This window comes from Aquarana catesbeiana, linkage group LG01 (assembly GCF_042186555.1).
Source record: "Aquarana catesbeiana isolate 2022-GZ linkage group LG01, ASM4218655v1, whole genome shotgun sequence".
In the NCBI taxonomy this organism is placed as follows: Eukaryota; Metazoa; Chordata; class Amphibia; order Anura; family Ranidae; genus Aquarana; species Aquarana catesbeiana.
Genome location: NC_133324.1, coordinates 18551919 through 18565672, shown reverse-complemented (window position 1 = coordinate 18565672; position 13754 = coordinate 18551919). Strand labels below are relative to the sequence as shown.

The 13754-nt window shown below is 44.9% G+C and overlaps 1 protein-coding gene across 3 annotated transcripts in view; it reads right to left on the bottom strand.

The window, feature by feature from the left end:
* The window catches only part of LOC141130438 (receptor-type tyrosine-protein phosphatase kappa-like), a 206312-nt gene that overhangs the window by 45809 nt on the left and 146749 nt on the right, over positions 1-13754 (bottom strand). For all 3 annotated transcript variants that reach the window (XM_073618135.1, XM_073618137.1, XM_073618136.1), the window contains exons 17-21: positions 10851-10890; positions 7130-7250; positions 5532-5581; positions 2694-2830; positions 8-95 (exon numbers count right to left, since the gene is read on the bottom strand). In XM_073618135.1, coding sequence (XP_073474236.1) covers positions 8-95; positions 2694-2830; positions 5532-5581; positions 7130-7250; positions 10851-10890 — 436 coding nt within the window. The remainder of the gene's footprint in view (positions 1-7; positions 96-2693; positions 2831-5531; positions 5582-7129; positions 7251-10850; positions 10891-13754) is intronic.

The window sequence follows — 13754 nt, the reverse complement described above, 5'->3', positions numbered from 1 at the left end:
TACTTACATGGTAAAACCTTCTTGTAGCGATTCTTAGCTTGATTTACAGGGGACATGCCGACACTGCAGAGGTACATCAACCCACCTGGAAGTTCCTATATAGAGATATAAAAATTAAAGCCCACTGACACAGGTCTTATGTCTTTCATCTGTGTGACACAATGTACAGTTGGGTAACAATAAGTTCAAAGCCAGGCAGATGACAAAGTGCAGCTTGGCTTGGAATTAAGCAGTGCATCATTATGCCTAAGTCAATTCCCCTGCTCTGGTGACCCCTGCACTCCTGTGTCTCCAGTGATCCATGAGCTCTTGTGCCTCCAGTGAACCCTAAGCCTCCAGTGACACCTGAGCTCCTGTGTCTCCAGGGACCCCTGTGCTCCTGTGCCAATGGTGACCCCTGAGCTCCTATGTCCTCTAGTGACCTTTGAGCTCCTCTACCTCCAGTGACCCCCGCATTCCTCTGCCTCTAGCGACCCCTGAGCTCCTGTGTCCCCAGGGAACCCTGAGCTCCTGTGCCTCCAGTTACCCCTGAGCACCTTTGTCTCCAGTGACCCCAGAGCTCCTGTGCCTCTAGCGACCCCTGATCTCCTGTGTCCCCAGGGAACCTAAGCTCCTGTGCCTCCAGTTACCCCTGAGCACCTTTGTCTCCAGTGACCCCAGAGCTCCTGTGCCTCTAGTGACCCCTGTGCTCCTGTGCCTCCAGTGACCTCTAAGCTCCTGTGTCTCCAATGACCCCTGAGCTCCTGCCTCCAGTGACCTCTAAGCTCCTGTGTCTCCAGTGACCCCTGAGCTCCTGTCTCCAGTGACCCCTGAGCTCCTGTGCCTCCAATGACCCCTGAGATCCTGTCTCCGGTGACCCCTGAGCTCCTGTGCCTCTAGTAAACCCTGTGCTTCTGTAACTTCAGTGACCCATGTGTTCCTGTGCCAATGCTGACCCCTGAGCCCCTATGTCCTCCAGTGACCTTTGAGCTCCTCTGCCTCCAGTGACCCCCGCATTCCTCTGCCCCCCCAGCGACCCTTGAGCTTCTGTACCTCCAGTTACCTCTGAGCTCTTGTGTCTCCAGTGACCCCAGAGCTCCTGTGCCTCCAGTGACCCCTGTGCTCCTGTACCTCCAGTGACCTCTGAGCTCCTCTGTCTCCAGTGAACCCTGAGCTCCTGTGTCTCCAGTGACCCCTGTGTTCCTGTGCTTCCATTGACCTCTGAGATCCTGTGTCTCCAGTGACCCCTGAACTCCTGTGCCTCCAGTGACCCCTGAGCTCCCATGCCTCCAGTGACCCCTGTGCTCCTGTGCCTCCAGTGACCTCTGAGCTCCTGTGTCTCCATTGACCTCTGAGCTCCTGTGTCTCCAGCAACCCCTGTGCTCCTGTGCCTCCAGTGACCTCTGGGCTCCCCTGTCTCCAGTGATCCCTGAGCTCCTGTGCCTCCAGTGACCCCTGTGTTCCTGTGCTTCCATTGACCTCTGAGATCCTGTGTCTCCAGTGACCCCTGAACTCCTGTGCCTCCAGTGACCCCTGAGCTCCCGTGCCTCCAGTGACCCCTGTGCTCCTGTGCCTCCAGTGACCTCTGAGCTCCTGTGTCTCCAGTGACCCCTGTGCTCCTGTCCCTCCATTGACCTCTGAGCTCCTGTGTCTCCAGCAACCCCTGTGCTCCTGTGCCTCCAGTGACCTCTGGGCTCCCCTGTCTCCAGTGATCCCTGAGCTCCTGTGCCTCCAGTGACCACTGTGTTCCTGTGTCTCCAGTGACCACTGAGCTCCTGTGCCTCCAGGACACCCGAGGCTCCTGTGCCTCCAGTGACACCCAGGGCTCCTGTGCCTCCAGTGACCCCTGTGCTCCTGTGTCTCCAATGAGTGACCCCTGAGCTCCTGTGCCTCCAGTGACCCCTGTGCTCCTGGACCTCCAGTGACCCCTGTGCCCCTGTGCCCCCAGTGTCTCTGTGACTTCTGAGCACTCCTGTGACCTGTGGGTCTCTAGCAGCCTCAGTTCTCCTGTGCCTCCAGTAACTCCAACAACCCCAGTGCTCCTGTTCCCCCCTGTGATTCCAGCAACCCCAGTGCTCCTGTGCCTCCAGTGACTCTGTGACCCCTTTGTCACCCCATAATATTCTTGACTCTTGATCATTCTCTTTCACCCCATGACCGATGTGATTCCAGGGCATTGTATGTCACCCTGTAATTCCAGAGCACCCTGTGCCTCCTGTAACAGCCTGCACACTTGTGACTCCATAGCACCCTGAGCATTCTGTTTCACCAGGAGACCCTGTGACTCTAGTGCACCCTGTGTGCCCCATGTTATCTTGTGACTCCAGTGCACCAAAAGCATCTCCATGACACTTGTGTCTCCATACAACCCTAGGTATGCTCCTATATCTCTTGGATTGTCCCTCTTCCTGGGCATATGGACCCCTGTCCATGACATCACCTATATTACACAAAACATATCTGCTCACTTCAACATAGGGGAAAGATACAATAAAACTGATACAAGAGTGTCTGCAGATCAGCTGATGTGTCCCAGAAAGTAAAGTGCAATGATATACTTGGCAACCTTGTGTGCCATATAGAGCACCTCTGATGGAAGCAACCACAAGTTATTTCTCACAGCTTACGTCACTGTGCCCAAAGTGTCTTCTGACCACAAACAATTTACAAATTTGCATGAGACCTACAGGATGTGCATGCCGGCCACCTCCTACCTGGTACTCCTGGTAACGCCCCACAGATAAAATGGCGCAATCCTCCTCCTCATTATCATTGGTGTCCACTATCTCCATCATCCGGAACCTCTTTACAACATCCAGGAATTTATCCACGGGGATATCTTTCTTCTTACCTGGAGAAGTAAATCATCACTTTTTACTTCTAAGAAACAAATGACGAGATTGATAAAATGCTATAGAATTAGAATTCTGGAATTCCAGTTTACGTATGGTACTGTGCAAAAGTTTTAGGCAGGTGTGAAGAAATGCTGTAAAGTAAGAATGCTTTCAAAAATATATATTTTAATTTAATTAACAAATTGGAAAGTAAATAAACAGAAAGGAAATCCAAATCACGTCAATATTTGGTGTGACCCCCCATTGCCTTCTTCAAGGTAGACCTGCACACAGTTTTTGAAGGAACTCGGTAAGTAGGTACCAGCCCTTTGCTAACAAACTGCCCCCTGCTATAGCCAAATATTTCACATTTTGACTCATCAGTCCAGAGCACCTGCTGCCATTTTTCTGCACCCTAGTTCCTATGTTTTCATGCATAGTTGAGTCGCTTAGCCTTGTTTCCATGTCGGGGGTATGGCTTTTTGGTTACAATCCTTCCATGAAGACCACTTCTGGCCAGACTTCTCCGGACAGTGGATAGGTGTACCGGAGCCCTACTGGTTCCCCCCAGTTCTGTACTGATAGCACTGCTGGATATATTCCCATGTGGAAAGGAAGTAAGCATGATGTGTCTCATCTGCTGCATTCATTTTCCTTGGCCGACCACTATGTTCATCAACATTGCCTGATCAATGGTGCTCTCAATGCTGATAAACAGATGAGTCAAAAATGTGAAATATTTGGCGTTTGTAGGGGGAAGGGTTGGAGAGTGGTACAATTTTGTAATTTTACAATTACAAGTTTGGGGCTGCATTTCTGCAAATGCAATTGGAGATTTGGTCAGGATCAATGGTGTCCTCAATGCTGAAAAATACAGGCAGATACTTATCCATCATGCCATACCATTAGGGAGGCGTGTGATTGGCCCAAATGTATTCTGCAGCAGGACAACCACCCCAAACATACAGCCAATGTCATTAAGAACTACCTTCAGTGTAAAGAAGAACAAGGAGTCCTGGAAGTGATGATTTGGCCCCCACAAAGCCCTGATCTCAACACCGTGGAGTCTGTCTGGGTTTACATGAAGAGACAGAAGGATTTGAGGCAGCCAACATCCACAGACGATCTGTGCTTAGTTCTTCAAGATGTTTGGAACAACCTACCTGCCAAGTTCCTTCAAAACATGGGTGCAAGTCTACCTAGAAGAATGGATGCTGGTTTGAAGGCAAAGGGTGGTCACACCATATACTGTATTGATTTGATTTGGATTTCTCTTTTCATTTAATTTTCTTTTGTTTTTGCTCAGTTTGTTAACCGCTTGCCGACCAGCCGCCGTCATTATACTGCGGCAGGTCGGCACGTTCCCGCGAGCTGTCGTAGCTGTACGTCGGCCCTTTAAGCAGGGATAGCTTGCGCGCGCGCTGCACTGCGGGGGAACCGATGCATGTGGCCGGCGGTCGGGATGACCACCAGCCATTCGCGATCGCGGACACAAGAGCCAGAACAGGGACATGTCTGTGTAAACACACAAATCCCTGCTCTGTGAGGAGAGACAGATCGTGTGTTCCTACTAGCTAGGAACAACGATCTGTCTTCTCCTCTAGTCAGTCCCATCCCCCTACAGTTAGAACGCACACTGAGGGAACACAGTTAACCACTTGATCTCCCCCTAGTGTTAACCCCTTCCCTGCCAGTGACATTTACACAGTAATCAGTGTATTTTTATAGCACTGATCACTGTATAAATGTCAATGGTCCCAACAATGTGTCAAAAGTGTCCAATCTGTCCGCCATAACGTCGCAGTCCCGATAAAAATTACAGATCATCGCCATTACTAGTAAAAAAAAAAAATAATAAAAATGCCATAAATCTTTCCCATAGTTTGTAGACGCTATAACTTTTGCGCAAACCAATCAATATACGCTTATTGCGCTTTTTATTACCAAAAATATGTAGAAGAATACATATTGACCAAAACTGATGAAGAAATTAGATTTTTAAAAACATTTTTGGGGATATTTATTATAGCAAAAAGTAAAAAATATTGTTTTCTTTTCTCAAAATTGACGCTCTTTTTTTGTTTATAGCGCAAAAAATAAATACCGCAGAGGTGATCAAATACCACCGAAAGAAATATCTATTTGTGGGGAAAAAAAGGATGGCAATTTTGTTTGGGTACAGCGTCACACAACCGTGCAATTGTCAGTTAAAGCAAAAAATTACCCAGTCAGGAAGGGGGTAAATTCTTCCGGGACTGAAGTGGTTAATTGATAAAAATAAACTATTAACACTACAGCATTCCTTATTTACAGCATTTTTTAACGCCTGCCTAAAACTTTTGCAAAGTACTGTATTTTCTTAATAAAACAAGATGTATGTGACCCCTTTCTGTCTTCTGTATGCAGATTTAATTGCATTATCCAAATGTAAGCCAAAAAAGTCAGAAGAGGAATGGTGACGACACAGAGAGAGGAAGGAACAGTTCCTTTAGAACTTCCTTTTCCTGCTGCCTATATCCCGATTGAGAAGATCTACCACCACCATTTCCTGACCCCAGGCAAGAAATGAGAGAGTGAGGGTGTCCCCAGGGCAGGAAGAAATAGAAATTCTATCCCCTAAATGTGGGTGGAACCAAAGAGCTCATGAATCTGACTGATGGTTAAAGGCAGTTTAGTTGGACCTTTAAATATCCTCTTCCCCCAATGTTTTCAACCTACCTAGCCCAGGCTGAGCCTTTAATTGGATATCAGATGACCTCATCACTTTGCTGAAATAGAAAAAGGAGAATTATAGTTAATTGCTTTACATTCAAAGAAAGCTTTGAGAGGGTGTCTGAATATGAAAGCATGGTAGCATTCACCTCAGGTGAAATAGGGAACAAACCGCACATAATAAGCCTGAGCATGCAGCTGAACCCTATCCAGAAAAGGAGGGAACCATAGCATGGCAGTTCCAGCACCAGCTTATGTGATTGGGAATAACACCAAGACTGTCCAGCCATGTTTCTTAACCATTAAAACCACTAAGCAACGTATCCACTCCTTCGTTATCTCTCGCCTTGACTATTGTAACTCCCTCCTCACTGGCCTACCTCACCGCAAGCTCTCCCTTCTTCAGTCTATCATGAATGCCGCTGCCAGACTCATCTACCTTACCAACCGTTCATTGTCTGCCACCCCTCTCCGCCAATCCCTCCATTGGCTTCCCATCGCCCAACGAATACAATTCAAAACATTAACAATAACATACAAGGCCATTTACAGCTCTGTCCCAAGCTACATCACCAATCTTATCTCCAAATATCACCCAAATTGTCTTCTCTGCTCCTCCCAAGACCTCCTCCTCCTCCTATGCTCATCTCCGGGACTTCTCCAGAGCCTCTCCCATCCTCTGGAACTCACCACCCCAATCTGTCCAGCTATCTCCCACTCTGTCCACTGTTGGGGGATCCCTGAAAATGCATCTCTTCAGCGAAGCCTGTCCTTCCTTCAGCTAATAACCAACAGTGGCGACTGGTGCTAAATATTTCGGGTGGCGGGGGGGGGAAGCAAACTAACGCCACAAGAACCCCCCCCCCCGGCCAATTGGGTCTGAGACCCACTTCCTGATTGGCCAGGAGGAGGATCAGGAAGACAGTAGCGAACATTAATTTGCTATTGTCACGCAACTGGGTGGGCTCAGGGCGCAGTGCTCTGCGCCCCAAGCCCACCCTTTTTTAAAGCCAATTAGAGCCTCAGGCTCTAATCATGTGCTTAAAAAAAAAAAACCCTATTGAAATCCATGTGTCCAGTGCCCTGCATGTAGATTAGGGGCCGGGCGCATGGATTAGGGGGGCGGCACCCCGTATGGACAGGCCGCCACTGAAAACCAAATCTTCTATTTCTCACATCAGTTTTTTCCCTTTGTTCCACCAGCCTGTTCCTATTAGATTGTAAGCTCCCAACCTTTTTGTATTGAATTGTATTGTTGCTGTATTGTCTCCCTTTATATTGTAAAGCTCTGTGCAAACTGTTGGCGCTATATAAATCCTGAATAATAATAATAATATTATTAATACTTCCCAAAGGATGCTCAACCAAGGTTTCCTGAAGGCACCATGGACATGAGATAGGAGCTTCGGAATAGATAGGGAAAGACTTATGGGTCCATTTATAAATGGTGTTGCCCAACATTCACACGACATTGACCAAGGATTGATACATTTTTCCAAATGAATCAAGTTAGAAAAATGTGGGAATCCTGGGTGAAAACATTTAGAGATTGACCCCTTATTGTACCTCTATAGAATTTCCCCAGAACTCAGAAAGATACATACCCTGAAGACCGGACCCTCCATAGGACCACTAAGGTCAGAAGGACGAGCAGTAAAATCACAGCCGATAACGACCCGGCAATCATTTGAGCTGTGCTGTCCGCAGGCCCAGCAACTGTCACCGCTAACACAAAGAGAGAAATATTACTGGATCACTCATCCCATTTCTCCAACAAAGAATGACCTTATTATTCTTATAATCTTGCATATTCCAGGTGGACATTTGTTTGAAGTGGACCTAACAGCAGATGTATGCTTGCATGGTAAAGCTGAACCCCGGGAAGTCAGCCATTCTCACAAATAAGCTGGATTACTAGGGGTTAAAGGAGAAGTCCAGCCTAAGCTCCTTTGGCTGGGCTTCTCCTATGGGTCACAGGGGTGCCATTCGTTTTGCACTCCTGTGTCACGTTTTCAGCAGAGAGCTGTCCCCCCCCCCCCTCCACAGCTCAGCGCTCCAATGAGAGTGGAGAAGCAGATCCGGAGAGCTGCTGATTGACAATCAGCAGCTCTCTGCTCGGGGAGCTGTGAGAACCGAGCCATCGGCGATGTTCGACCGCTCGGTTCTCAGTGTAGAGGCGCCAGGGGACAGATGCAGCATCGGTCCCAGGCAAGTATAATGAAGGAAAAACCCCCAAACCCATACTTGTCTTTTAAGTCCAATGAGGTGCGTGACACCTCATAGAATAATTTATTTTATGTACAGTTTTCATTTTTACAGTGAGTACAGCTATCGCTATACTACTGGCGCTCCAACACTGGATCTTCTGGTCTCAGCTCTTGCAGCTGAAGAGTTGTATGCAGGTGCTCTGCCCATCCCTCCCTTCCGCCCGCCCATTCTCAGAGTCAGTGGTGGTGCAACCATAAGGGCGAACATGAATCTATCTATGGCCGCCACTGCCACCCCTAATCAGGGGCCCGGCCCCTTTTCAGGTGCCGGGCGCCTGAAGTAGAGCAGCGGGGGTCGTTTTTGAAGCACCTGATTAGAGCCATAGGCTCGTATAGGCGTCAAAAAAGGTGACCTGCGAGTGCCATGCTGGGCACTCGCAGGTCACTCAGCTGTGTTAGAAAAGCGAATGAATATTCGCTTTCCTAACTCTAAACCGCCTCTCCGCCAATCAGGTGCTCGGATCTGTTACCCATCACTTGATTGGCTGAAACGACAGGCGCTGTTATTGGATGCCTATCAGGAGGAAGAGAGAAGAGAGGATGGGAGAAGACATCGAGGAGCTGTCCCACCGAGACAGGGTAAGTGCAGACGGCGGGCGGGGGGCACACTGGCAGCATTTGATGGGGCACAGTGGGAGCATTTGATGGGACACAGTGGGAGCATTTGATATGGCACAGTGGCTGCGTTTGATGGGCACAATGGCTGCTTTTGATGAGCACAGTGCCTGCGTTTGATGGGCACAGTGGCTGCATTTGATGGGCACAGTGTCTGCGTTTGATGGGCACAGTGTCTGCATTTGATGGCACAGCATCTGCGTTTGATGGGCACAGTGGCTGCGTTTGATGGCACAGTGGCAGTAATTGATGGGCACAGTGGCTGCGTTTGATGGCACAGTGGCAGCAATTGATGGCACAGTGGCTGCATTTGATGGGCACAGTGTCTTCGTGTGATGGCACAGTGGCGGCAATTGATGGCACAGTGGCTGCGTTTGATGGGCACAGTGGCTGCGTTTGATGGCACAGTGGTGGCAATTGATAGGCACAGTAGCGGCATTTGATGGCACAGTGGCTGCGATTGATGGTACAGTGAGGCTGCAATTGATGGGGTTTTTTTTTGAGCACCAGCCGCCACTGGTCAGAGTGCTTTGTATTATGTGAACCCATTCTAAAAATAGAAAGGCTTCTGTGAATGGGCAGTGAAGTGGAGGGGGCAGGCAGACCTGCTGCTGTGTAAGAAAGCAGTATTCTCTCCTGTCAGAGCACCAGAATAATAGGAATAGCTGTATTCCCGTGGTCCAGTAAAACCAGCATGCACCAGTTGGATTTAACCCATAGCAGATGTTAGAAAGTGGCTGGACTCAACTCCCATTCAAATATATTCCAAGCCCCAAAATATATAAATCCACTTTGTGTACCCAAAATGTCTTTTGGGGGCGGAGACAAGACCAGTCACCCTGCACAAGAAGAGAGAGCAGCAGTGAATGGTCTTTATTTCACGAAGCTCCTGCACAGAAGTAGAGCCTCACACTGGGTTACTGCACAGATCTGGACGATTTTCCCCAAGTGAACAAAAAGAAAAGATCAAACACAGAGCTAGTTCACTTGTGGGCCTTGTTTAACCTTCAAGAAATCTAACAGGAAATCCTGCCAGTGATGAACCATAAACACCTGATGGATTATTTTGCCTGCTAGTTGGGGGGGGGGGGATTTGTCAGATGTATTGTCAGGTACCAGGTGCTGGAGGCCAATAGAGAGAGGGCTTTCTTTGCAGCTAAGTTCCAGATTCCCCTGAAGGTGAGACAGGAGGAGTCGGGTACAAAGTAGCACAGGTCGCCTGCAAAGTTGCTTTCCAAAGGACTCAGGGATACTGCTGATGTACTGAGTGGAGGCTGCAGGCAGGTGGCACCTGTGAGATGTGGCAGGTCTCTGGGAATGCTGAGACAAAGGGATAGTCAGTTCAAGCCAGGATTCGGAGCCGGGTGGATAACGGAGCAGACTTAGTCAAGTGGGAGGCCGAGGTCAAAACACAGGAAGGCAGGCAGAGAGAATCTGTGAGACAAGCCCAAGTCCTTCTCCTGCCGTTGGTGCCCTGACAAATACTGGGTCCTAAAGCCCTTCTCCTGTTGTTGGTGCCCTGACGAATACTGTGTCCAAGAGCCCTTCTCCTGCTGTTGGTGCCCTGAGTGAGTGATTGTGCAGCAACTCCATATTTTTGTTTGTTTTCTAGTGTACAGATTTAAGGGCAGGGCAGTAGATATGATTTTTCCCTCCTTCAGTTCAGTGAAATGCAGCGCGCTGATCAGCTCATTCTGCTCTCCTCCTATCAACATGTCTAATGCACTCCAGCACAACTGACAGGCTAACTGTGCTGCTTCTCCTTCTGAGGTCTGAGCTGTGCTGTAGAGGGACTGCAAGAGACTGGAGTCAAATCAAACTGGCTTATTACAATTGATGTTTCTTACAGAGCTACAAGTAATGCAATATACATACAAAGAACAATAAAAGGGAAATCTCTCCATAAAAAAATGGGGTCTTTAGAGGCTTAGTGCCACACTTGAGGCAACACGATTAGATAAAAGAAACATTAATATTTAACAAACCCATTAAAAGATAAATACAAGGTCTTACATACAGTAGCTAACCCAATGAAGTTGCAATCAATATTATACATATTATATGAAAAACATCTTAGTAAGTAGCTGACAAATAGATGCTGTTCTGTTCTGACGCGTTTCGCAGTCAACAGCTGCTTCATCAGCGATACCGCGGAAGCATCACCACATATATCAGGCTTGTACTACATCCAAGGGGGCATCCAAAGGGGATACCCCACACAAAGCGTATTAACCCACCCCCCGACAAAGGCGCGGGGGGAGGTGGAAATTCGGGTCCTGGACCACCAAGAGGGGAGACGGGGGGCAACGACCAGCCGGACTAGAACAGCACCGGCTTAGTGTGACAGAATGTCCAAGCAGATTGCACAGCGCAGTATATATATATATATATATATATATATAAATAATACAGTATGCATACAAAATATCATACAGAAACATACCTTCAAAGAAGCCAGCATAGGCACACGATGATTTATTCACCTTGGAAAAAGGAAACATTTTTAAACAAAATACATTTAAATAAAGTTACATTTCGATTTTTTTCCTAGGGTGGGTATATAAACTGTATGTGTGTGTGTGTATATATAAATATATATATATATATATACACAGTGGGTAAAATAAGTATTGAACACTTATGAACAGCATTTTCAATGAGTATTGAAAAGCATTTTCTAGATAGAATGAACACAGTGAGTGATCAGTACCAATTGCTCACTGTGTCCATTCACAACTGAAGCATAGCAAACTGTGTTTACTATGCTTCAGTTTGTGAATGAACAGGAAGCCGCACAGCACAGAGCACTTCCCATTTGTACCCTGTCCAGTCTTAAACGTCTGTTTAGACCCCTGATATTTCACCAAATCACCTCTTAAAAGGGCTTTTAAAAAAAAAAAATCTGTACAAAATAATGAAACAAAAAAAAAATTGTAAAAAAAAACTACCAACATCGTCCACTGCCCTATTGCCTTACTGACACTGTTCATGTGTTAATACATTTTAAAATGCTTTTCACATGTATTTATAAGAGTGTGTGTCTGTATATATATATAGCTCTATATATATATATATATATATATAGATATATATATATAGATCTATAGATCTATATATATATATCTATATATGTACACAGCATATATATAGATCTATATATATATATATAGATCTATATATATATCTATATCTATCTATATCTATATCTATATCTATATATATATATATATATATATATATATATATATATATATATATATATATAGACATCTATCTATCTATATCTATATATATAGACATATCTATCTATCTATCTATCTATCTATCTATCTATCTATCTATCTATCTATCTATCTATCTATCCACATATATATATATATATATATATATATATATATATATATATATACTGTATATACACACACACATTCGTGTTTGAGCTTTGGGGTACACACCCTAATGCAATAGACTGAGCCCACCACCTATGCCCATAATGCTACAAGTTTTTGAACCTGAGATCAGAGCATAGAATGTTTACTTTCAGACACTGTCTCTATTTAAAAATGTTCATATGGAGCTGTTTGAAGTGAGGGGGAGGAGTCACAGCTCTAACCCATTCACGCGTGTGTGTGTGTGTATATGTGCATTTCAGCTTGAGCTATTGAGCTCGGTAGACCAGTGATTCTCAAACGTTTTCCATCCAAGGCACCCTTTAAAAATTATACACAATCTTGAGGCACTCCATTCTTGTATTAAAAAAAAAAAAACACAAAAAATATTAGTTTTACTAATATTTTATCACAGCAGCTTTTGTGAGCCACCCAACATTAGAGGTGATTTATTCCTCCACCTTTGCAAACTAGGGCTGACAAATATTCTAGCATTTCTCTGCTCAGTTTCTGCCCTTGCACGGTGCCCATGGTTGTAAATGCTGCACAAAAAACTTGTGGCTTTGTGTAACAAAAAAGGCAAGCTTCATCTACTCGCTGGCTTGTTGACATGTTTTGGCAATTTGTGGTAATCTTTAGGCTTTTTGCCAAGGCATCCCTGAAAAACCCAGAAAGCAACCGAGGGCGCCAAGGTTAAAAAAAGGTAGCGTGTTAAGACAGGGAAACCAAATAAAAAAAAGCCAAGAGTGCCATCTGCTGGCTGTATATAAAAGTGCAAAATATCAATAATAATATTTTATTTTTACCTGATTAAAATATATAATTTTTTAAATGTTTTATTCTTTAGTCCTGGCAATATATATATATATATATATATACAGTGGGCAGTGGGGACAATAATTATTCGATCGCCGTGCAGATTTCGTAAGTCTGCTCACTCACAAAGAAATGAAGGGTCTATAATGTTTTATCATAGGTGTATTTTAAAGAATAGAGACAGAATATCAACCAAAAATCCAGAAAAAAAAAACACATAAAACAAATGTTATAAATTGAGTTGCAGTTCAGTGAGTAAATTAGGTATTTGATCCCCTACCAACCAACAATAATTCTGTCTCCCAAAGACTGGCTACAGTAGGTGCTCATGTGGTACACAGATCAATGTCAATGTAAGAAGGAGCTCCTAATGACAACTCGTCACGTGTATAAAAGACACCTGTCCACAGAATCTCTTTCTTCCATTCGAAGACCAAAGAGCTGTCCTCTCTGTCAGGGACAATATATATATATATATATATATATATATATATATATATATATATATATATATATATATAAGCATTAAATATAGGCTTGCCTTGAGATTCTCATCTTGAATGGGGTTTAAAGGAGGGCAAGCCATACATAAAACATTGGAGAAAGCTTTCTGAATTGAGACCTATGATATATGAGCTACATATGGTGCGGTGCAACAGCCATACAAGAGAAAATCTGCTCTGTGTATGGAGCCCTATGTCTTCCAAGACCAGCCTATTACAATTAAAATTGAGTACTGTCCATGATACTTTTTTTATTTGCACTAATGTACAATTTTTCAGGACAAGCTTTCGGGGTGTCCCCTTCTTCAAGGTCCAAGCAGTACTGATTCACAAATTTTTAAGCAGAATGTTAAAGAAGAAGAAAAAAAAAAATAAAAAGAGAAAACCAAACACATACAAATCAATGGTAATAAAGATAGCAGCAGAGTTAGTGAGATAAGACAGAGGGAGAGCTAGTGTCTTATCTCACTAACTCTGCTGCTATCTTTATTACCATTGATTTGTATGTGTTTGGTTTTCTCTTTTTTTTTTTTTTTTTTCTTCTTCTTTAACATTCTGCTTAAAAATTTGTGAATCAGTACTGCTTGGACCTTGAAGAAGGGGACATACCCCGAAAGCTTGTCCTGAAAAATTGTATGT